This window comes from Fimicolochytrium jonesii (assembly GCF_025526975.1).
Source record: "Fimicolochytrium jonesii strain JEL569 chromosome Unknown EV422scaffold_2, whole genome shotgun sequence".
Classification (NCBI taxonomy): Eukaryota; Fungi; Chytridiomycota; class Chytridiomycetes; order Spizellomycetales; family Powellomycetaceae; genus Fimicolochytrium; species Fimicolochytrium jonesii.
In genome coordinates, this window is record NW_026515669.1 from 148,703 (window position 1) to 170,662 (window position 21,960).

The 21,960-nt window shown below is 55.4% G+C and overlaps 10 protein-coding genes across 10 annotated transcripts; 5 read left to right on the top strand and 5 right to left on the bottom strand.

Annotated features, from left to right (window-relative positions):
• Positions 1-6: 6 nt before the first annotated feature.
• EV422DRAFT_575547 (uncharacterized protein) lies at positions 7-1,588 on the bottom strand. The gene is made up of 2 exons (XM_053073210.1): positions 1,298-1,588; positions 7-1,233 (listed from the first exon to the last, which is right to left on the bottom strand). The coding sequence occupies exon 2, from the start codon at positions 1,176-1,178 to the stop codon at positions 417-419; it is 762 nt and encodes a 253-aa protein (XP_052929072.1). The 5' UTR covers positions 1,179-1,233; positions 1,298-1,588; the 3' UTR covers positions 7-416.
• Positions 1,589-3,625, top strand: EV422DRAFT_513486 (ClpP/crotonase-like domain-containing protein). The gene is made up of 9 exons (XM_053069165.1): positions 1,589-1,892; positions 1,962-2,064; positions 2,363-2,429; positions 2,517-2,591; positions 2,661-2,751; positions 2,820-3,050; positions 3,120-3,177; positions 3,260-3,327; positions 3,402-3,625. The coding sequence occupies exons 1-9, from the start codon at positions 1,691-1,693 to the stop codon at positions 3,449-3,451; spliced, it is 945 nt and encodes a 314-aa protein (XP_052929073.1). The 5' UTR covers positions 1,589-1,690; the 3' UTR covers positions 3,452-3,625.
• A 736-nt stretch (positions 3,626-4,361) lies between these two features.
• Positions 4,362-6,358, bottom strand: EV422DRAFT_513491 (uncharacterized protein; the record flags this gene model as incomplete). Its single annotated transcript, XM_053069166.1, has 7 exons — positions 6,108-6,358; positions 5,815-6,019; positions 5,558-5,738; positions 5,111-5,367; positions 4,845-5,039; positions 4,674-4,770; positions 4,362-4,604 (listed from the first exon to the last, which is right to left on the bottom strand). Coding segments are annotated over exons 1-7 (1,330 nt in total), but the record flags the coding sequence as incomplete, so codon positions are not given.
• A 91-nt stretch (positions 6,359-6,449) lies between these two features.
• On the top strand, positions 6,450-8,056 carry EV422DRAFT_513492 (uncharacterized protein). Its single transcript, XM_053069167.1, has one exon. The coding sequence runs from the start codon at positions 6,619-6,621 to the stop codon at positions 7,771-7,773; it is 1,155 nt and encodes a 384-aa protein (XP_052929075.1). The 5' UTR covers positions 6,450-6,618; the 3' UTR covers positions 7,774-8,056.
• Positions 8,057-8,396: 340 nt separating this feature from the next.
• EV422DRAFT_513494 (uncharacterized protein) lies at positions 8,397-9,194 on the top strand. Its single transcript, XM_053069168.1, has one exon. The coding sequence runs from the start codon at positions 8,445-8,447 to the stop codon at positions 9,186-9,188; it is 744 nt and encodes a 247-aa protein (XP_052929076.1). The 5' UTR covers positions 8,397-8,444; the 3' UTR covers positions 9,189-9,194.
• Positions 9,195-9,486: 292 nt separating this feature from the next.
• Positions 9,487-12,167, top strand: EV422DRAFT_513496 (26S proteasome subunit RPN7-domain-containing protein). Its single transcript, XM_053069169.1, has 7 exons — positions 9,487-9,871; positions 10,226-10,512; positions 10,584-10,718; positions 10,791-10,994; positions 11,067-11,267; positions 11,336-11,554; positions 11,616-12,167. The coding sequence occupies exons 1-7, from the start codon at positions 9,700-9,702 to the stop codon at positions 11,922-11,924; spliced, it is 1,527 nt and encodes a 508-aa protein (XP_052929077.1). The 5' UTR covers positions 9,487-9,699; the 3' UTR covers positions 11,925-12,167.
• EV422DRAFT_513499 (DOPA-like domain-containing protein) lies at positions 12,168-13,053 on the bottom strand. Its single transcript, XM_053069170.1, has one exon. The coding sequence runs from the start codon at positions 12,954-12,956 to the stop codon at positions 12,333-12,335; it is 624 nt and encodes a 207-aa protein (XP_052929078.1). The 5' UTR covers positions 12,957-13,053; the 3' UTR covers positions 12,168-12,332.
• A 106-nt stretch (positions 13,054-13,159) lies between these two features.
• On the bottom strand, positions 13,160-15,554 carry EV422DRAFT_513501 (P-loop containing nucleoside triphosphate hydrolase protein). The gene is made up of 5 exons (XM_053069171.1): positions 15,375-15,554; positions 15,063-15,240; positions 14,356-14,892; positions 13,783-14,279; positions 13,160-13,711 (listed from the first exon to the last, which is right to left on the bottom strand). The coding sequence occupies exons 1-5, from the start codon at positions 15,375-15,377 to the stop codon at positions 13,577-13,579; spliced, it is 1,350 nt and encodes a 449-aa protein (XP_052929079.1). The 5' UTR covers positions 15,378-15,554; the 3' UTR covers positions 13,160-13,576.
• Positions 15,555-15,653: 99 nt separating this feature from the next.
• EV422DRAFT_583031 (uncharacterized protein) lies at positions 15,654-18,201 on the bottom strand. Its single transcript, XM_053073409.1, has 4 exons — positions 17,613-18,201; positions 16,841-17,437; positions 16,627-16,767; positions 15,654-16,552 (listed from the first exon to the last, which is right to left on the bottom strand). Exons 1-4 carry the CDS (start codon positions 18,030-18,032, stop codon positions 15,917-15,919), a joined length of 1,794 nt encoding a protein of 597 aa, XP_052929080.1. The 5' UTR covers positions 18,033-18,201; the 3' UTR covers positions 15,654-15,916.
• A 128-nt stretch (positions 18,202-18,329) lies between these two features.
• Positions 18,330-21,775, top strand: EV422DRAFT_513511 (nucleotide-diphospho-sugar transferase). Its single transcript, XM_053069172.1, is given in 17 exon segments — positions 18,330-18,373; positions 18,385-18,478; positions 18,562-18,633; positions 18,729-18,853; positions 18,961-19,143; positions 19,237-19,279; positions 19,361-19,395; positions 19,477-19,663; positions 19,744-19,907; positions 19,991-20,110; positions 20,191-20,437; positions 20,513-20,570; positions 20,651-20,728; positions 20,800-20,901; positions 20,991-21,262; positions 21,365-21,517; positions 21,645-21,775. 16 exon segments carry the CDS (start codon positions 18,449-18,451, stop codon positions 21,726-21,728), a joined length of 1,953 nt encoding a protein of 650 aa, XP_052929081.1. The 5' UTR covers positions 18,330-18,373; positions 18,385-18,448; the 3' UTR covers positions 21,729-21,775.
• Positions 21,776-21,960: the final 185 nt, after the last annotated feature.

The following is a 21,960-nucleotide window of genomic DNA, read 5'->3' on the forward strand; positions in this document are numbered from 1 at the left end:
GATATTGCGGGGTTGATGAAATCAGATCACATGTCCAATCGATAGCCACGATCATAAGCTGGAACCGCACTTGTAAGCAGCTGCCACTACCAATGTGATATTGCGAACCTCGGGAACGAAGCCCTCGAGTACGGTGCGCACGGCCATCACCGTTCTGGACGAAGATTCAGAACCCTGGCCTTGCTATACCTGCGGCGTAAGATGCGCTTGGAAACCCCCTCTGCGCGACTCCCGAGCATCAAAGTGCTGATGACGGGCGAGCATGGGGATCAATCGACTTCTCCAATTCTTCATATGTTCACCTTTCCAAAATTGATAATGTACATCTATATAGACAACCCTTCGTGATGTCAGCCATCGGACGGCGAGCCGGCTCGAGATCGACGGAAGAACGAGAAGCGCTCTACTCGTGCTCTCTACTTCTTCTTCTTCTTCCCCGACTCGGCTTCAGCCAGTTTTGCTGCATATTCGTCACTTCGCAGCAAAGCAAAGAAGCCCTTTGTGCCCCCTTCGTCCAAGACATCCTGCAGGAATGGCAAGAGAGGGTTTTTGTAGGCCCTAAAGGTTGTGCCGGAGGTGCCTAGTGGTGTGTTTGCCAACTCCTTAGGAATGGTTTTGAGCTTGTTGCCTTGTAAGAGGCAATACCGCAGCGCTTGCAAGTTCCCAAGTTCTGCGGGGAGGTGGGTGATGTTGTTGTTGCAGAGGACCAGTGTATTCAGATCAACCAGTTTGCCAATCTCTGGCGGCAGTGTTTCCAGGTGGTTATCGGAGAGATGGAGGGATCGTAGTGTCGTTAGAAATCCAAAGTTGGCCGTCAGCTGCTTCAACTGATTGCAGCTGAGGTCCAGATAGACCAGATTTGGACATGATCCGAAACCGGTGGGGAGCTCAGTGATGAAGTTGTAGCTTGCAGTCAGGTATTTCAAGGATCCCATCGAGACGACTGATTTTGGCAGTGCCGACAGCTTGTTTCCAAAGAATGAAACATTTTCTAGCTTTTTCAGGCGCACAATGTCTTCAGGGATCTCGCCGAGGCGGTTGTTGGCTAGCGTTAGCTGTTCGACGGATTGGACTTCAAATAGAGCAGGCGGCACATCCTTCAGTGATTGAGCGTTCAGGTCTACAATGGTGGCATTGCTAGAGCGTGCTGTTTCGAGGATGGACTTCACGCTCGGCATGACGGCGATGGCTGGACGAATGGAAAAAGCGCCCTTTAAGGTGGTTGGGTTCCAACTGACACGAAGGTGAATGTATCAGCATATACACGGCAAGTTACCAAACCTTCAAGAACACTCACCTCGCGTTATTCTGCTTCGGCCCGGTCTTTGAGAACGAGTATGGAAGTTGACGGACTGTCGGAGTTGCAGTGGTTGAGCGAGAGGGGCGAGAGTGTGGTATCTGCGACGAGGGCTTGAACAAGGCGGCCGCTGAGCATAAGAGCTGGAAGCTCGCGGTGCCCGTCGTGTGGATGAGGGTCGATGAGGCTTGATGGGGCCAGCGCCGATGGAGCCGATGGCGTGTGGATGTCGCCCCGGTTGTCGTTGCGACGCGAAGGTCACGCGAAGGGGACAAGTGACAAGTGAGTGACAAGGCATTGAGAGCTGATTGAGAGCAAACGCTGTGAGCTCCCCAGCACAGTTGTCACTCCTCCCTGGTCCACCCACTGTAACCCGCAGCTTCCTCCCTCGCTATGCACTCCCGTCTCGCCCTCCGCTCGCTCCTCTGTCCACGGCTGCTGGTCGTCCCGCCCTCGGCACCTCGCCTCCTGCCCTCCATCCGCGCTCCCCTCAAGGCCATCTCACCCCCGCGGCGCTTGAACTCCACCGTTGCCGCCGAAGCTAGCGCCGAAGCACCGGAATGCTATCTCGAGCGCTTGCAGGGTGCTGACAAAGGTATGGCATACGAACGGTTCTAACCCCCAAAAATGCCACGCCGTGCTCAAATATGTGCTACTTCAATAGGCATCGTGCTCTTGAACTTCAACAGGCCAGCGGCGAAGAATGCGTTAGGGAAGACGTTCATGAAGCAGTTCCGCGACGCCCTGCAGGAACTGCGATTTGATGAGTATGTTGAGAAGGACCTTTGGTATCCTAGTTGGGAGTTTCCGAGCAGGGCTCCGAGCGATAGCGAGGAGAACGCTTGAAGGCCCCGAGCGATAGCGGGCAGATTGTCTGACTGTTCCGAGCCACAGCGGCCGCGAGCAAGGCGAGCGATGATTGGATGCTTGAGGATCCGAGCATTGGCGAGGAGATGGTTGTGTGGTAGACGGTTGATGGTTGATGGTTGATGGTGGATGGGTTAAGTTGAAGGTTCATGGGTTGATGCTCGGGACAGGGAGATTGACGCGGGTCACATATTGCAGGGGCGTCAGGTGCATTATCGTCAAGAGTCTGGTTCCGGGGGTGTTCTGCGCCGGCGCGGACCTGAAGGTATGTATACATTCCGAAACGCAAACAGGAGCGGTGCCATCTCCGGAGGGATATCAATCATCCTGACATTTACATACGTGGACGTAGGAGCGAGTGAAGATGTCACCTGTGGAAGTCGCGGCGTTTGTGCACGGACTCCGGACGGCTTTCGCGGACCTTGAGGTATGTCTGCGCTGATCAGAACGTGGCGTCGGATGTTCTCCCCTTGACGGAGCAATCTCCATGCACTAGTCCCTGCCTGTCCCTACCATCGCGGCCGTCGACGGTGCCGCTCTCGGCGGCGGTCTCGAAGTCGCCCTATCCACAGACATCCGCGTCGCAGGTACGTCTCCAACCGATCCGTCTCAGCCTCTTCCTCACCAATCTGACCCGCTACCGTACCTCCCCCAGGAATGAACGCCAAACTCGGCCTCCCCGAAACCAAACTGGCCATCATCCCCGGGGCCGGCGGCACCCAACGCCTTCCGCGCCTCATCGGCATACCGCGCGCCAAGGAACTGATCTTCACCGCCCGCGTCATGCATGCCAGGGAGGCGGCAGAGATTGGGCTTGTGAACCATGCGGTCGAGGGCGTCGCGGCTGATAAGGCGTTGGAGATTGCGAGGAGTATTATTAAGAAGGGTACGTTCAGCCGGTCCTCTAAGCACTTTCTTTGGGGTTTGAACTCATTTGCGTCGCCTGGTTGAACAGGACCGATTGCTATCCGAGCCGCAAAGCTCGCCATTGAGCGCGGATCTCAACTCGATATGTGCGTTTGCGTCACATCACGTCCCATGTTTGTTGCTACCCACTCTGAACCACACCACTGATTTCCGCCTCTCCTCCTTTAGGGCCTCGGGCCTCGCCTTCGAACAAACATGCTACGCTCAAGTCATCCCGACCGAAGATCGGTTGGAAGGTACGAGAAATGCAGTCTTGTCGTCACAATCTATCTCCGTCTGCTCACCCCATCCTCAAACACTTTCTGTGTAGGTCTACGCGCGTTCAAGGAGAAGCGGGAGCCGGTGTACAAAGGCCGTTGAAGTCCGCCATAGCCACGATGCCCACCCACACCCACATTAGAAACCAAAATGTATGTATGAGACAGTCTAAACCCCACATGCCACAATCGGCTGGATCTATATAGCGCATCCTTTTACGGAGAGATACATAGACCTGTAGCATACTCAAAACCAATACATATAATTGAACCAGAAACGACCTTATACACCACCGATTATCAGGAATGCCAGCACCACACCCAGCACCACGCCCGTCCACCCTGCACCCTTCACCCTCTCCGCACCGGAAAGCGACCCGCCCCCCAACGCCGTCGCAGTCCCCTTCGGCAACGCGCGGCCGGTCGTGGTTGTGGTTGTTGTGTTGGCGGAAGGATGCGATGCCTCGTTGAAGGAGCCGGGGATAATGTTTGTAGGTGGTACCGCATCGCCTGCGATATTCCTCGGCGTCTCGCCTACAGCATACGACGGGCATCAGCGTCCACGTCTCACCATCACACCAGCGGCCTCTCAAAGAACAAAAACCCTCACCAGGACACAAAAACACCTTCTTGCCAAAATCATACTCCTTCACCACACTACAACTTCCCACCGCATCCCTGCAGAACCCATTCGACAGCTGGTTCCCCTCGCCTATACAGCTACACCTGCAATCCTTCCACGTGCCCTGCATTTCTCAAAAGGGTCAGATCAAACTTTGCGCGATCAGTGATTGAAAAGAAGACTCGCCTGCTGGCATCCGCCTGCCGGGACCACCGTGGTGCAGTTGGAGGATACCGGGGCTGGTGCTGGCGCCGGTGGAGGGACGGGGAGGGCGGGGGTGGGCGGGACGGAGGGGCAGGAGTAGCAGGTGTCGGTGTAGTAGTCTGCGATGGGGCAGGTGCGGTAGAGCCCCTCGTCGATGCGGCCGTCTGTTGCGTGGGGGGGGGGGGGGATCAGAACATGACCCATCTCACATCAGTATAAGAAAAGGGGAGAGGGTAGGTCTTTTTTTTTGGGCGTCTTTTTTCGTGTACCCACTTCCGTTATCGTCCACCCCGTTGCAGATCTCCGTCTTGTTGGCATCCCCCCGAGCGTCCTGCCACGGACACGCGAACAGAGACGAGCTTTGCATGGCGTCGAGGCCGATGGGGTTTTGGAGCCAGGTGAGCAGTTGGGTTGGGGTTACGAACCAGACCTGTTGGGTATGCGAGGAGTGGGTGAGGTAGATGCGGAGGGAAGGAGGGGAAGGGAGGGTGGGGTTTACCGCGTTGTTGGTGTAAGAGCGGGCCCAGTCGAAGAACTCGGTGAGGATGGCCATGCGGTCATTGACGGGGTCTTCTAGAAACCAGGCTGCGTGCAGCCTATGGAGATACAAGCGTTTGTGGATCAGTCATCGCAAACATTGCTTCTCTTTCACAGTCAAAGAGTATCTTACCAAACACCGAACGGCAGCCTCCCATTCTCCCAATGCAGCTTGAAATTGTGCCGGAATAAGTTCTGCAAGAATGCCGGGTCGCCCGGTGGGTCCATCGATGAGAGGGCCGTGCCGGTCGCTGGATCCATTAAGGTGTTCATTGGGATCTCCCACAGGCCTGGAAAGCGGGCTGTGTAGTCGCATGTTCCTGTATTGCTATACGTTCAAATTAAAACACTGTGAGCTTCCCACGAAGCAGGAGATGCCGACGCACGTTGGGGTCTCACCACTCCACCGGAAACCCCTCATCCAGCGTATACGGCCACGTCATCTGCCCGGGGGGATCCACGGGGTTACTGCAGTCCCACTGAAGACCGAGGTCCCGCAGGGCGGCGTAGGTAGTCATGTTGTATTCGAGGAACGGTGCGCGGAAGCCTTTCATGTCGGCGAGGGGGATGCCGGCGTAGGCGTTGAGGGCTTTGCGGCAGCCGTCGATTTCGGGGGTGGTGGGGTTGCCAATGTGGGACATTGTGTGGAGAGCGATCTGTGTGAGAGCGAGGCACGCCGGATGTCAGTCCGCTGTTGGTTTCTTGGGGCGTTGACTGAAGAGAAGGATCTTTGTGGTCTGGCCATCATCGCCGATAATTTGCCCGCAGCGTCCCCAATTGCTTCAGCCATGGACAGGTCTCCCGCAGCCCAGCCGTACTCCAGTCCAATCCCCCTTACAACCGTACCTCATGCCCCGCGCCATGCAACATCTGCACCATATGATAATTCGTATACGTATTCGACACAAAGAACGTGGCGGGTATCCGACACCCATTTGGATTCTTTGAGCTCGCTGCCTTCTCAGCCAAAGGGTGCGAGATCACTTGCACGGCGTCGTCGAAGGTTAGGAGGATAAATTGGGGTGTACTACGGAAAGAAGATGTTCAGAAAGTGACCCGAAAGAAAATGATTGTTGATGAGAAGACATCAACTCCAAACTCACTTTGACACAGCAAGCCCGCCCGCCGGACTTTTAGTCGGACAGAAGCAGTTGGGCAGTTTACATATCGTTGGGTCGCAGGTGTACCCCGCCGTAGCCCGCTTTGCCAAGAGTGGCCGCTGGTCATCGAGGTAAACGGCCGCTCTGAGTTTCCTCACGACTTGGTTGGGAGTTTGGGGGGATGTGAGGGTGACGTAGGTTCCTAATGCTGCGTGGCCGGACAGCGGATCACAAAAGGTGAGTATTGGGCAGTGCCGGGCATCCATAGATACTACGAGGTGGTGTGGGTAACTCACCGAAAACACTTGCGATCACGCCCAAAGTGACTAGTTTGCTCACAGATCCTCGTTTCACGGCATCAAGCGTCCGTCTCGGTGCGACGGCCGTGCTCGACCCGGTCGGCTCTTGCGAGTCTGCGTCCGTTCCCTTCTCTTGAGGCTTCCTCCGCCGTTGAGTGATGGATGCGTCCATGTTATCGATACGGGGTGGTAGAAGCGCGAGCGTGCGTAGGAAGCGTAATGCCTTTTTTTTGGGAGTTGGACAGTTGACAGCGGGACGAGAGAGCGGGCGGGAGTGGCGCAGTCTGCAGCGTCACGCGTTTCGGGTCTTTGCCCGTTGTCTCTCGCTCGCCCTTCAAGTCCTCGCAAAGAAAACTCTCTGAAACAGGATGAAGATTGCCCCAAGAGGCCACTTGACAAAACCAAGTTCCCGCTCCGTAATTTACCGAAAGACGTCTACCTCGTGCGTGCGTAGCTTCAGTTGGGCGTAACGCAGTTCAGGTCGGTTCTCACACCAATCATACAACCCATGGGCGACCACTCGCACAGCGGCATCGGCGGTATGGCCAGCTCCCCGGAAGACTCAACGCCTTCAGTACGCCCCAAGCACACCTCGCCCATGGAAACAGACCGTCCACACGATGACACCTACATCCCCGACGAAATCGCCCCCGAAGACGACCCAACAGATCTAGGCCTCGACATTGCGTCCATCACGCTGATCAGCCCGCCGGCGCCTCTGGTTGAAGCTGGAGGTTGGGACGCGCCTGTGAGGGGGGTCGGGATCATTGGTGGTGCGGCGCCGGTACCTGCCGTGGGTTGGGATGGTGCGGCGCCGCGGTCGTGGTCAGTGAATGATGTTGATCACGAAAATGGGGCCGATGGTGAAGGGCATGAAACCGGTAGAGAAGTATCTCCACCTAACGATATGAAGGACGAAAAAGATACAAAGAAAGCACCCGAATCAACCAAACAAAGGATAACAACCCTTAACACAGCCCTCGACACCCTTATGTCCCGCCTACTCTCCTCCATCGACGCCTACGAATCCCACCGCAAAGTCCTCTCCACCCTGCTTTCCGGCGGCTACTTCGACCTCTCCTCCGCAAGGCAGGCTCTGGGCGGGTCGCCACAGCTTACACCACTGAAATATGATATGCGGATGAAGTGTACGCGTGGGGTGATTGTGGAGGAGGCCGATACCGCGTATGGGGAGGCCACGGAGGTGGTAGTAGAGTTTACGGAGAATGTCGAGAAACCCGCGGAAGGCGTGGTGGACCCTATGAGATGGTTCGCGGCCCTCCCGCCCGCACCCCTCCGATCCGCACAGACGCAGTTCGTCAAAGCCGTGCAGCGCTGTATCTGTTTGGCCAACGCATCACGCGAGATTGACGCGTTGAGGGTCGAGATTGCGCAAAAGAAGAAGGAACTCGACGCATTGGATGGATCGAAAATTGCGAAATCAACCGACGCTCGACGAATCGATGATGACCTAACACCCCCACCGCCCGACCAACAAGGCTGGGACGCCCCCCTCCCCAACACACTCGTGATGGACATCCAGGACGAACTCGAACAAGAGATGGAAGACGACCCGCTGGCGGCGTTGGGGAGCACGACGTGGGATCCAGAGGATGTGGAGTATGATTATGCGGATGGGTGTGCTTATATTGATGATTATTGAGTGGGGGCGTGTAACAGAATCGGAGAGAATGGGAAGAAGGAAGGAGGGAGAATGGGGGCGTATTGGGCGAAAAACAATTGTTCGATGTACATATCAAACCCGACCTGGGGATGGAAAGTGCGACAAGTTTTGGAAAGAAAAGGGGAAAGCGGTAAATAGCGATCTGGGTGCGTTCCGGGTGCGTTCCGGATGCGTGTACATACATAGCATCCGTATATTGTAGGGCAGCATGCTCGTGCGGTAAAATCAATAAGGAGCATATACCTCCTGTTCTGCTCTTCTACATGTACGTGAGCGAAGCCAAAAAGAGGTGGGAACGAAGAAGTGTCCTCTTCCACACTGCTCATGAACTGTTAATGAACTGTTCATGAACGCCCCAGCGGCGCCACAACATTCCTCGGCTAGTTCCTCGGCCGCAACGCGAGCCCAGAGACCCATGGCCTGCCCACGGCGACCTGTTTCAACCTTCAGTTTAGCGACCTTCACTTCGCTCGCTTTACCGAGTAGATGCAACTCTCAGCCCATTACTATAACCCCTTCGGCGTTCTCGTATACCCTTAGTAGAGGATTTCCACCGCCTTCAACGTTCGACGAATCCACTCGCGGGACCTCAAGCTTATTCTTTTTTTTTGGCAAACATCCTCCGCCTGCGCTCACGCACTGCTCCCAGCATGGGCCTCTTCGGGCATAAGAAGAATGCGGCGGCACATCCAACCCCAATACACTCCTCCTCCGGCTCCGCCTCCGGCTCCGCCTCCGGCCTCCACTTTGAAAACACCGTCGCCCTTCCGGCACCACTTCCACCACCACCAACACTTTCGAGTGCCCCACCAATACCAGGCGACGGCAGCGTCGACCCCGAGGACCCATTACAGATAGCGATATTCTACCACGAGCAGAACGTCCTCGACGTTGCGGCATACTACTTCTCTGTTGCAGCGGCGAGAGGACACCCAGTGGGGCTGTTCATGTATGCCATGTCGATGCGGCATGGATGGGGATGCCCGAAGGATGAGGTGGAGGCTGTGCAGTTACTGCAAAAGGCGGCAGAGACTGCGGTGATGGACCTGAATATGGGGGTCGGGAGTGGAAGGTCGAACAAAGGATCACAATCAGCGTCGGCCTTGAAGAAGGTGGCGACAACAGAGCTGACGCTGGCGATTTACGAGCTGGCGATGTCATTCAAGCAAGGTTGGGGCGTACCGAAATCGAAAACAACATCTGTGTACTATCTGGCGATTGCGGCACAGCTTGGGGATGTGGACGCTCAGCAGGAACTGGGCGAGTGTTACTTGAGGGGCGATGGGGTGAAGCGAGATAAGAAGGTAGCGGCAAAATGGTTTAGGGAAGCCGAAAAACAAGGGGCAAAAATGGTCTCAATGCAATGGATTTGGAAGGACAAGTACAACCCGTGAGGAGGGGGGGGGGGGGGGGGGGGGGGGGAAGTCGGGGAGAGGAGGAGAATGGGAGGCGGGGCGCAAAGAAGCGCATACGGGAGCTGGCCTCCTACGCTGCATCGCAGCCTAATGATACGATATCCAACACCACACCGAAACCAGCATAAAATAGATAGTATCAGCAAAAGCCAATTTGGTATCTACATATACACCTTATGCCTTGTACAAAATTTTCACACCTCCTTGCGATCGTGAGAACAGGAGCTTCAGGCCGTTAGTTTGCGCGGAAGGCTCTTGGGCGGGGGCTTCGTTGGGGAGTCGGTCAGTCACTTGGGGCTTTCTCACGCGCGTCTGCCCAACGTCACTTCTGGGCTGACTTCTGGGGGCGCTCAGACTCCGTGGGAAAGGTAGGCAGCTGGGCAGAGTCAGAACAACAGCCCAGTCGGTGGACCAGCTGTGTACAGCTCTCCGTACTAGTCGGCTACCCTCGTTCGCTGAGGAAGTGTACAATCGGAAGAAACCGAGCAGGATGGACCTCGCCTTTGAGAACCACTTCAACATGGCATCGCGGAGGCCAAACGACACTCCCGGTGAAGCAAATGACGAGATCACTGCTGACAACTCAAAGAAGAAGAAGACTGCGAAAGTTATTGTCAACGACCCGACTATAGACCTCGATAGTTACACCGCGAACTACAGTGGTAAGGGAACAGAACTGTCACTTGTTTGTTCCTCGTGGGAAGCGAGGGTGCTTGAACGAAGCGAGGTGAATGCGACTGGGCCGGAGGCTCAGGGATATTTGGGGTTTCCGAGCGGAGTGAGGACTTGCTTGAGGTCACCGAGCGAAGCGAGGAGATTGCGAGCGATAGCAGGCCCCAACTGGGCCGGAGGCCCAGGATTGCGGATCACACACCAGCCCCGCATCCTTGTCGTGAGCGGAGCGAGCAGGGTATAGTTTGTTGATGGCTGGTTGATGGCCGACGGTTGATAGTTGATGGTTGACGGGTTGATGGTTGTTGACGGGTCAGTGGTTAATGGTTGCTGTTGGTTGACAGGCCGAACAAAGATAGTCCGCCTCCTGCACATAGCAGAATGGAGCCCACCCCTCTCCATCGACGCCTACAAGCTCGCGCTCCAAGAACTCCGGAACACCCTCGACTATCAACTCTACATCGACGTGCATCGCAAACTGAATCATTCTTTGGAAGAACGGCGGCAGCCTCCCGTTGCACTGGACGCGGCGTGGGTGAACCATGCTAAGAAAGAGTTTAAGGATAAATCCGAGAAGCTGGAGCAGGAATTGAAGGGGTATAAGGTCAATTTGATCAAGGAGAGCATACGGGTGCGTTTGGAGGTGTTGTTGGAGGTGTTGTTTGAGAAACAGGTGGATCTGAACTGACAGTGGGACGCTAGATGGGACATAACGATTTGGCCGAGCATCTATACAACGGAGGCGAGCTGCAGGGAGCGTTGAGATCGTACAGCAGGACGAGAGATTATTGCACAACCTCAAAACATGTCGTGGATATGTGTTTGAGTGTTGCCAAAGTGAGTTTGAGTTTCGGTGGCCTTCTTTGGAGGCGGCGTAGATGACTGAACTGAACCTAATGATTGCTTTAGGTCAGCCTAGAGCTCGCGAACTTCTCGCACGTTCAAAACTACATCGTAAAAGCCATGAGTCACCCGGAAGTACAGGAGAAGGGGATCATCAACAGCAAGCTGAAATGTCTGAGCGGTCTCGTGGATCTCGAAAACGGTCAATTCAAACGCGCTGCGGGCAGTTTCTTGGATGTCAGCTTTTCGTTGGGGTCGCAGTTCTCTGAGGTGTGTTCCGTCATTGATGAACCCGCCTTCCACCCCGATCAGTACTCACGCCAGATTCCTCGCGAACCAAAGATAATATCACCAAATGACATCGCCCTGTATGGCGCACTCTGTGCACTGGCCACGTTCGACCGCCACGAGCTCAAAAGCAAAGTGTTTGAAAACGCGGAGTACAAGCAGTATTTGGAACTGGAGCCGCAAGTACGCGAGCTGCTGTATGGCTTCTACCAGAGCAAGTACACCCAATGCTTGGATACCCTGACTCGGATGAAGGTACGAAAGCCCTAAAACATGTCAACATATACCCCAAAGTCCACCTACTCACATCGTACAAACCGCAGAGCGACCTATACCTCGACATCTGGCTCCACGGGCACGTCGACCTAATCTACCAAAACATCCGCAAGAAAGCCCTCGTGCAATACTTCCAACCCTTCCTTTCCGTCGACATGCACAAAATGTCCCGCTCGTTCAGCACCTCCGTCACGGAGCTCGAACGGGAGCTGGCGATGTTGATTATGGGGAAGGAGATTAATGGGAGAATTGATAGTCATAATAAGGTGTGTATATCTTCGGGTGATGTGTGATGTGGATAGGGGACTTATATGTGGTTGGTTTAAGATCCTGCGCGTAAAAGCCGCCGACCAACGCAGCACCATCTTCGAACACTCCCTCGCGATGGGGACGGACTACCAGACCCAGGTCCGCCACTTGATGCTAAGGATGAAGCTTGTGCGCGCCGATATGATCAGTACGTCCTCTTCTCCCTTTCCCCTTTCGCTCATCATACTCAAACTTTTTTTTTACGTGTTACAGTTAAAGCACCCAATGAGGGACGTCATGGCGGTGGAGGAGGAGGTGGAGGGGATGGGGGCAGACACCACCCAGGAGGGCATCATGGGAGCCGGAAAGGGCGACCGGCGAATTTAGAGTTTGATGCGGATGACGGGGAGGATATGATGGCTATCGACCATTAATGAGGGGGCCGGGATAAGGGGAAGTTTGCTGTTTTCGAGTGTACATATGTACATATGCAACCGTCGAGTGAGGCGGTCTTTTCTGCTCCTTTTGGAGACATATGTTGAGTGAGGCCGGTTCACGGGAAGAGCTCTCATGCTTAGTGAGCTCTAGATACCAATCAACAGTCATGATATGCATAAGGTGTTGCTCGCAATCGTTTTTCATGGTATGCATTCTTTGTGGATCATCAGACAAGCCTATTTTGGAATCATTCAGCACGGACCCAGCCCGCCGAACTAGCAAACTAAAACCTATACGTAGTATAACAGCCCTCCTCATGTACACGCTATATACAACCCCAACCCAACAGCATCCCCCCTACTTCTTAGCCGAATACCCCAACCCCAACTCGGGATACTGCCTGGGCACCTCCTCAAGCTCCTCGGTCAAGCCCGCCAAATCCAACGGCACAGCAGCCCCCATCCACACCGCGGCCTCGGTATGATCCCGCACCTCAAACCTCGTCAACGGATGCACGAGGATACTCAACCCGTGCCGATTGCGCAGAAACCAGTCGTAGACGGCATGGAATGATTCCCTGGGCACCCACGTCTCGAATGAGCCGATGGTGTGGGGGCCCACGGGGGCGGTGTTGAAGGTCCTGTAGACTCTGGCGGTGAAGCGGTGGGAGGCGTTGAGGCGCTGGATCTCGGCGTGGATGTGCTGTGCTGCCGCGAGGGAGTGCGGGTTGCGTTGGAAGAAGTAGGTGTGGAAATGGAACTCTTTGATCTCGTCATCATCGGCTGCGGGATGACGGGGGGTGGGGAGGAGTTCTGAGGCGGCCATTTTGGCGGTTGCTTGGACCGCGGGGGTGTGGGGGGCGTCGTCGTGGGTGGTGAGGAGCCTTGGGGTGAGTTTGGAGGTGGAGGGTGTGATGGCGGCTGAGGGGCGTTTGCAGATTGTGAGGAAGGGGAAGCAGCAGGTTCCGCAGGTGCAGCGCATGGGGGGGGATGGCTCTGGTGGAGGAGTGATGCGGACGGTTTGGCGGGGGCAGGGGCCTGCTTTTATCTATATTGGGGACTTGGGGGTGGCGGCGAGGGGGAACGTGAAATCGTGACAATGGTGTGTGCTCATGATGTTCTCTGTGAGAATCGCGTCGGCGCAATTGCTGACAGAATCCGTCGCGTCTCACAGGGCGTTCGTTACGGGCGCTATCCTACAGTACTTCATAGAACCATGTGGATCTGGAGTTTTCCTTTCCTGGACCAACGGCTGGCAAACCGATCTTAGGGTTAGGGTTAGGGTTAGGGTTACTGACTGGGGTCGGGGTTGAGTGCAGGTCGGTTTGCGGGTGTGGGTAGATGCAGCCTACTTCTATAACGTTGCCGATGGGGGTGGATGAAGGTCGGTGGGGAGACGAGCAACCCGACACAATCCGCAAGAAGGGAAGGCCGTCACGCGCAGTATTAGCACATGCATACGTCCGACCGACGAGAGAGCAAGACAAAAGGGGCCAATGCGCTATACACTTCACAATCACATCACAGAAAATGAGAGAATGACTCTGGGAGACAGAACCCGTTCAAACAAAGACAAAGACCCCACGCCCCGTATCCCGCTCGCTACAAGTACAATCCCTCGGGCGTGCCCTCGGTCTTGCGGTACAGCACCTTCTCCTTGGCCTTGCGCAAATCATCCGCGACTACGCGCATGCGTCGTTCGCGGAGGGCAAGGAGACCGGCTTCCGTGCAGATGGCCTGTGGATATCAGATAGTATGTGAGTCATGAATCGATAGAAGATGATACAGACGGGGGGGATGATTCCTACCTTGATATCAGCCCCACTCAAATCATCCTTCGCCATCACAAACTCCTCCAAATCCACATCATCCCCCAACGTCATCCGACTCGTATGAATCCCAAAGATCCTCCGCTTCGTCTTCACATCCGGCAACGGGAACTCAATCTTCCTATCGATCCTCCCAGGCCTAATCAACGCCGGGTCCAGGCTCTCAATCTTGTTCGTGGCCATGATGACTTTAACATCCCCGCGGGAGTCGAACCCGTCCAGTTGGTTGAGGAGTTCCAACATGGTGCGTTGGATCTCGCGCTCGCCGCCGGAGGTCGAGTCGTAGCGTTTGGTGCCGATGGCGTCGATTTCGTCGATAAAGACGATGGATGGGGCGTGTTCTTCGGCAACGCGGAAGAGCTCGCGGACGAGTTTGGGGCCGTCACCGAGGTACTTTTGGATTAGCTCCGAGCCAACGATGCGGAGGAAGGTGGCGGAGGTTTGGTTTGCTACGGCTTTGGCGAGGAGCGTTTTGCCTGAAAATGGAGGGAATATAGGGTCAGATTATGAAGATCGGCTGAGTACAGTCGAGTACATCGAATTCGAACATACCAGTGCCAGGACAACCGTACAAAATGACACCCTTCGGCGGCTTGATCCCCATCTCCTCATACAACTCCGGATGCGTCAACGGCAACTCCACCGCCTCCTTAATCTCCTGAATCTGCTGCTCCAAACCCCCCACATCCGCATAACTCTCCGTCGGCGCCTTCTCCACCTTCATCACACTGACCGCCGGATCCGCATCATCACTCAGCACCCCCACAACCGAAAGATTCTTATGATGCATCAAGATCGAGCAGCCCGGTTCAAGGATATCCTTATCGACAAACGACATGATCGAGACGTAGTATTCGGGACCCGTGGAGGCGGACACGATGGCGTGGTCGTCGTCGATGATTTCTTCGAGGCTGCCGACGTGCATGGGGCTGCCGCGGAGAGAATCAACTTTTGTGCGCTCTTCTTGGTTTTTCTCCTCTTGCGGTTTGAGACGCTCTTGGTTTTGCACGAATTCTTCTTGCATGAGAAGGTAGTCCTTTATGCGCTCCATTTTGAGGAGCTTCAGCTTGCAGCGGGTTGTTGGGAAGACTGGGGGAACACATCGTGAGAAATCCTGGAAGCATTGTCACATACGCCCCCAACTCCATCCGTCCTCAACGCCGATAGCTGATATTGTCTCCGCCCATCCTTGGACTCCACGTCCGATTTCGGAAATGTATATCAGACACCCGTTGCAATCCCCTTGTGCCCTGACATACCATTCGGCAATTTAGTAGCAGCATCAGGCCCCTTTCTCTTCTTCTTCCCTACGCGCGTCGGGATCGGCGGCTCCCACTTCTTCTTCTCCGGCTTCTTATCCTTATCTCCATCCTTGTTGCCGCCGGCACCATTGGCGTCGCCGCCGGGGAAACCGGGGAGGCCTGATTGGTTTTGGCCCTAATGGTGGGAGGGGGGTTGGGTTAGAGGCGGGGAATGGGAGGGGATCAAGGTGCTAGCCACGCGTGTACGGGTGTTGAATGCTAGAGGATAATGGGACAGGTGGGGGTGTACAGCGGAAGGAGACGGCTTACCATCTTGGGTTGTTTGATGAGCTCAGATAGAGTGGCTTTGTGGAGTGTTGTTGTTAGATGAAGTGCGGGCGGGGGGCTGGTTGGGAGATGCCAGCTGGTTAGGGGGGGGTTGGCGAGTTTGAAAGGCAGGCAACGTCTCTGCGAAGGGGACTCTGATAGACGCGCTTCCTGTTATGCGCGTTCCATACAGGGACTAACCTACCATCCATAACAATACGCTCCGCTCGGGACCGGCCCTTCGGCCACTGAGGGCTGGGTGTTAATAACCCTAACCCTAACCCTCGGGCACTTAACAATTAGATCTAGAGTATGTGTGCTTAGAGGGTAGCGTGGATAGCAAACACGGGTAGCGTAGTTAGCAACTACCCTTTTAAAGTAGAACTATACCGCTCCACCTGTATGTACTGTACAACGTCATACAATTTCAATATAACCCCTGCCCCATGTCATGTTCATACATGCAAATGAATCGCAGCTCCAACAAATCCACACGTCCCAACTTCCATATCTTCCGCACCGGATATATACCGCGCTCAGATCCCTCATTCCCACGTCCCATCCCCCACGGATTTACCGTCTACAGAAGCCGGTCCCCGTGCCTGCCCTTCAAGGACGGACTGCGGCGTGTGCGAGGTGCTCGTCAGGGCCGGGGATGGTTTGGCTGTGGGTGATGTGGGTGACGCTGCTACAGTTGACGCAGGCTGCGGCGGTGGTGGTGGTGGCGGCGTGCTGTGTGCGTGTTCCGTCGTGGGGTTTCCGTCCTCTGATGTTGTCGGGGGGTCTGGGTCTGTCTCATCCCTCACATCCCCCTCTCGCACACCCTCCTCCCCATCCGTTCCACCCCACTCGCGCTTCATCTTCACCTCTTTTGCACACCCACAATCATCCCCGTCCCCCGCCCCCTTTACCCCGTTCGTCCCTTGCTTCTCCCCCCCCTCCCCAACCCCCCAAAACCGCTCAATCTCCGTCCCATAATCCCCAAACAGCTCCTCCCCCTCCTGCACATCCCTCGTCGCCACACACACAATCTGGTTCACCTCCGCGCCCCTATCATATGCCAGATTCGCTCGGGCGGGGTCCTCATTCACATAGTGGAATGGGCAGAAATAGGCGGGGTCGTCGCCGTAGGGGATCCCAGCGTCGTTGGTTGCGTCGATGACTGTTAGGCGATAGCGGTGCTGTGGGATAGGAGGAGGGAGTGTGAGCGCAGGGTGGGGTGGGCGGAGCGTGGGGATGGGGGAGATTTACGTACGGCGTAGTGGTTGGGGAGGGGGAGATGTCCCTTGAGCATGTCGAATTCATCTTCGGTCCTCGGCACGCCAAAGTAGAAGCCGATCTCGGTGCGGGCGGGGATGAAGCGTTTGGCGAAGGCTCCGCGGCCTGCGTTTGGTATCTACCAAAAATAGAGCGAGTCACGACATGCTGACCGTGAGAAAGAAGCATATGCGGTGGCGAAAGGGCCTTACCGTTGACACCCGAACATCCAAAATATCATGCAAAGACGTGGGTATGCAGTCATCCTCCGCAAACTCAAAGCCCGGGTACCAATCCTCAAAGGTCTTGCGGTCGTCGGTGGCGGCCCCTGTTGTGCCGGTGGTAGGCTGGGCGTCGTCGCTGATGATGGGGATGGCGTGGCCATGCACCGGGGTGTCGTTAGGTGATGATGATGTTTCCGTTCTGGCTTTCTTGGAGACCGGTTTCGGCGTTGATGTGTTTTCCTTGTCTTCCTCCAACGGTCGTTTCGCTACCCCATTCGACCCTGCATCGGCCGGCTGAGGACTCGCCTCCCCACCACCACCCCCCGTCCTCGGGCCCATCTTGGCCACCCTCAATTCCGCCTTCCGGCGCGCATCATATTCCGCCCTCCGTTTACTGAACAGGTACGGCCAATGCACGGTAATCAAGTCATCCAGCCACTTCTTGTACAGCGCTAAGGAAGTTTCCACATTGCCCGGCTCGAATGCGAGCTTGAAGTGGACGTGCCGTTTGCCGTCGGGGATGAAGGAGATGAACATCTTGTCGCGGTTCTCTGTTAAAATCCCGCTCGCTGTGTTCTGTGGTGTCTAGAACAAATAAGAGAGTTGGAGCATCAGCCATCAACCATCGACCATCAACCATCAACCATCAACCATCAACCATCAACCATCAACCATCCATCATCATCAACCTCCCGCTCGCAAATAATCTCAAGTATTCTCCTGGCTATGCTCGGAACTCTCGCGATCGCTCGCCACATACCTTCCCACCAAACAACGGCGGCAGTCCCTTTTCTTCAGCAATCCGTTTATCCAACTCCAGGGCCTTTGGAATCAACTGTCCTCTCGGCACCGGGCCATTCCCCAGCTCCTTCAAGGCCAGAAACAGAATATAGGTCTGATTATACCACCTGGGCCTCTCGACCACCGAGTGGCGGCCGGTGACAAATCGATAACGAGGCTTTTGGACCTCTTTCCCTTCAGCGAGTCTTTTGCGGTTGCGAGTCATGCGGCCGGGGGGTTCGGGGGTTGAGTCGTAGTCTGCGAGGGAGATGCCGGAGGGGGTCGGTTGTTCGGGTTTTGGCGGTTGAAGTTGTGGTTGTGGTTGTGGAGCTGGGGGGTTGGCGGAGGAGGAGGAGGAGCAGGATGCGGTGGGTTTCTTTTTCTTGTGTGAACGTGCCATGTTTGCGGGGGTGTTGGTCGGAGTGGTGGGCGAGAGTGAGGAGACGAGCAGGCCAGCTGCTGGGAGACGATATGAGTTTCCAAAGACTGGGGGGGGGTTGAGGTGAGGTTTCTGTGGGAGCGTTTGGAGGTTGGAGGGTGGTTTTGGCAGCTCAGCCAGCAGGGTTGGGGGGGGGGGGGGGGGGTGCAAACTTCCAAAGAGGGGCGCCGGGTGTCCGTCCGAGAACTACGAATGAGTCACGCACCTCCTTAGACCTCCTTCGCGCGAGAGGGAGAGAGGGAGAGTGAGCGAGAGAGAGAGAGAGAAGGCTGGGAACCAACACCCTCATCTCGCTCACCCCACGCTCACTCCTCACTCACTCCTCACTCACTCCTCACTCACTCCTCACTCACTCACACCCCCTCACCCACGATCCAATGGCTCCCAAAGGTGGAGAGCAGGAAAACGTACGTCTACACCCCGCCCGCCCGCCCCTCCAAGTTTACTTAGAACACCCACCCCCACTGATGCTCTCAAAAACACTCACTAGGTCCTGCAAGCAGTGCTTATCGCAGACTCCTTCAACGAGCGTTTTCAGCCGCTCACTCACTCCCGGCCTAGGGTATGCAGACGGGGAGGGTTAGAGACGAGACCGACCCCTTGCGGACTTTATGTTGAGAGGACTTCGATTTGACTCACCAAACTCCCAATGTTCAGTGCCTTCTGCCACTCGTCAACGTGCCGCTTATCGAGTACACCCTTGAATGTCTGGCCATTTCTGGGGTTCAGGAGGTCTTTATTGTTTGCAAGGCAAAGTCTGAGGAGATCAAGAAGTACATTGGGTACGTGGACGAGGGGAGGGGAGCGAACGGAGCAAGCAGGAAATCGTTTGCACCCTGCACACCTCAATGAAACCAAGCTGACTGTTCCTTTCCCTTCGACTTGACAGTTCCTCACGATGGCACAACTCGACGCAACCACGGGTCCGCATCGTCGTCTCGCAGGAACTGCAAAGCATCGGTGACGCGCTTCGAGAGGTGGACGCGAAAGGGCTGATACATTCCGATTTCATTCTCGTCAATGGAGATACGGTGGCGAATGTGGATTTGACTCGCGCTTTGGAGGCACATCGGTATGGGCAGGAAATGATACGAGGATGAATCGCATCGAGTACACACAAGCGTTCGGGTTGGTTGCTGAGGAAGGGTGTGAATACGCTTTGCAGGGAGAGGAGAGAAAAGACGGACCGGAATGCTATCATCACCATGGTACGGGTGGGCAGGACGCCCTCGGGGGGTCCAGAACCGATGACACGGTACTGAACCAGAAACGTTCCCTCCCTTTGACAGGTTCTAAAGAACGCCTCAATAGATCATCGATCACGGTAAGCACCGCACCTTACATCATCCATCACCACCAACAAACAAACCCCTCGCTCACCACAGTCCCACCACCCACCCACCAGTGCGCGAGGCGAAGAATCCATCTTCATTATCGACAGCAACACCCAAGAATGCATCCACTGGGAAGCCTCCCCACCTTACCCCTCGAAACCCAAAATCGCCCTCGACGTCGAGCGGATAGGCAAGCGCACCGAGTTCTCCGTCCATTCCGATCTGATTGATTGTCAGATCGATATCTGTAGTGTCGATGTAGGTTGACCAGACCCTCCCCGAGGAGTTGCGTTTGTGTGACATCACAAGAATCCTTATCCGGATGTTGTTCTCTTCAGGTCCCGCCGCTGTTCACGGAAAACTTTGACTGGCAAGACCTCCGTGCCGATTTTCTGAAAGGCATCCTCGAGTCTGAACTCCTCGGGAAGACGGTCTACTGCCACCTTCTCGATGCCGAGTATGCAACGCGCGTCGTCACACCGAGGATGTATGATGCCGTTAGGTATGTGCCCACCCACCTTGCATCGACGTACGAGGATTCGTGAGTGGCGGCTGAATTGTCATTGTTCTGTTTCGTTCTTTTAGCAAGGATGTCCTATCGCGATGGGTGTACCCCATCGTCCCCGAAAACAACATGCTAGCCGGCGGGACGTACAAGTACTCCCGGCCGAGCATATACAAGGAACAGGACGTCAAACTCGACATGTATGTTTGCGGATTCTCTCATTTCACCCCCAATCATCACATTTCGCTGACGTCGTCGGCCTCCCTTGACCCCCCCACAGCTCCACCAACATTCACGAACGCACCGCCATCGGCCGCTCCACAACCTTCGGCGCCAACACCCTCGTCCGCAACTCCGTCATCGGCGCAAACTGCACTATCGGCGCAAACGTGACCATCGAGAACGCGTATATTTGGGATAACACTGTTGTGGGCGACGGGTGTAGGTTGGAGAGGTGCATCGTGGGGTATGATGTTACGTTGGGTGAGGGTTGCAGGGTTGAGATGGGGGGGATCGTTGAGGGGAAGGTAATGTGTGGGGGGTTGGTGGGGGATGGGACGTTGGGGTGAATGTGGTAATTGACTGTGTTTTCCTGCGTGTAGGTTGTGATTGAGGCTGGGACGGTTATCGAGGCGGATAAACGGGTTTTTGGGGACGAGGGTATGTTGAAATCACTTGACGTTGTCGAACGGTGTGGGGGAGTGTACTGACAAGGCCCTACGCATGGGACGATGATATAGACAACGGGATCGCGTATCTGGAAGAAGACGAAGAAGATGACGAGGATGTGGCGCGGAATATCCGGTTAGGTTGGATCGGTATGTCTTCTGAAGCCACGCCCCTCTGTAAGCCAGTGCACGCCCGTCCTCACCTAACTGTTATCCATCAGGAGCACCCACATCCCACGACCCCGCCGCCGACGACATCGACCTCTCCTACAACTCCGACGACTCCGACTCTGATTCCGACGACGATGTCGAGGAGACCGGCGGTAACGTGTTCCCAACCCATCTATTCCCCATACACCCCCCACATATACACCCCGTACCCCCCGACTCACTCCCTTCTCTCCCCTAATAGACTGGAAATCCGAAGCCCACGCAACCCTCTCCCGCGCCTTCACAGAATCCCACTCAATCGACATTGCAGCCCTGGAACTCAACACCCTGAAAATGGCCATGAACATCTCGTTTGCGGATCTGAGGAGTGTGGTTGTCCCCGCGATTCTGAGTCAAGTGGACTCCAAACAGATGCCCGGCAGTGCAAAGAAGGTGCTTGGAAGATGGGGGCGGCTGGTCAATAAGTTTTCGTTCTCGGGAGAGGATCAGGCGGAGTGTTTGGAGATTATTGAGGTAAAAAAAAATCAAAAATAGCTAAATCTCCACAAATATGTGGTTTTAGCAACCCCTTAGGAGAGAGAAACTCACCCGTTCTTTTTTTTTTGCCATGACCAGGACTTTGTCGCCGAAAACCCCGCTTACATCCCCCACACATCCAACCTCCTGCACATCTTCTACGAGCTCGAAGTGCTTAGCGAGGACGCCGTTTTGGCCTGGTGGGGAACGTTAGCAAAGAAGGACGGCCTCAGGGGACGGGTGAGGGATTCGGTAAGCGGGGCGGGCGTGGGATTTTGTGGGGGGGAATTACTTTCTTTTGGGCGGCCTGCGGGTTTTGGGTGGGCCCCCCCCTTTTGCATTGATGCAGCGGCTGAATCGTTTTTCTTTTGGCTTTTAGGCAAAGGCGTTTGTGACGTGGCTACAGGAGGCGGAGGAGGAGGAGAGTGAGGAGGAGGAGAGTGAGAGTGAGGAGGAAGAATAAAGAACCACCCATCGGGGGGTCAGTTACTGTAGTGGATTGCGGCGCACACCCCTCCCTCCCTCCGCACGTACAAACATATCATACATAGAGGCTGTTTTTCCTCATCACATCCACCCAATGCATATACGCTCCCCCTCATGGATATAGCAAGTGATGTAGGTGTAATTTAAAAGAGACATTTGGTTAGATAGCACGAAATTGACACGACATGGCCAGGATGGGCCTTGTGAGG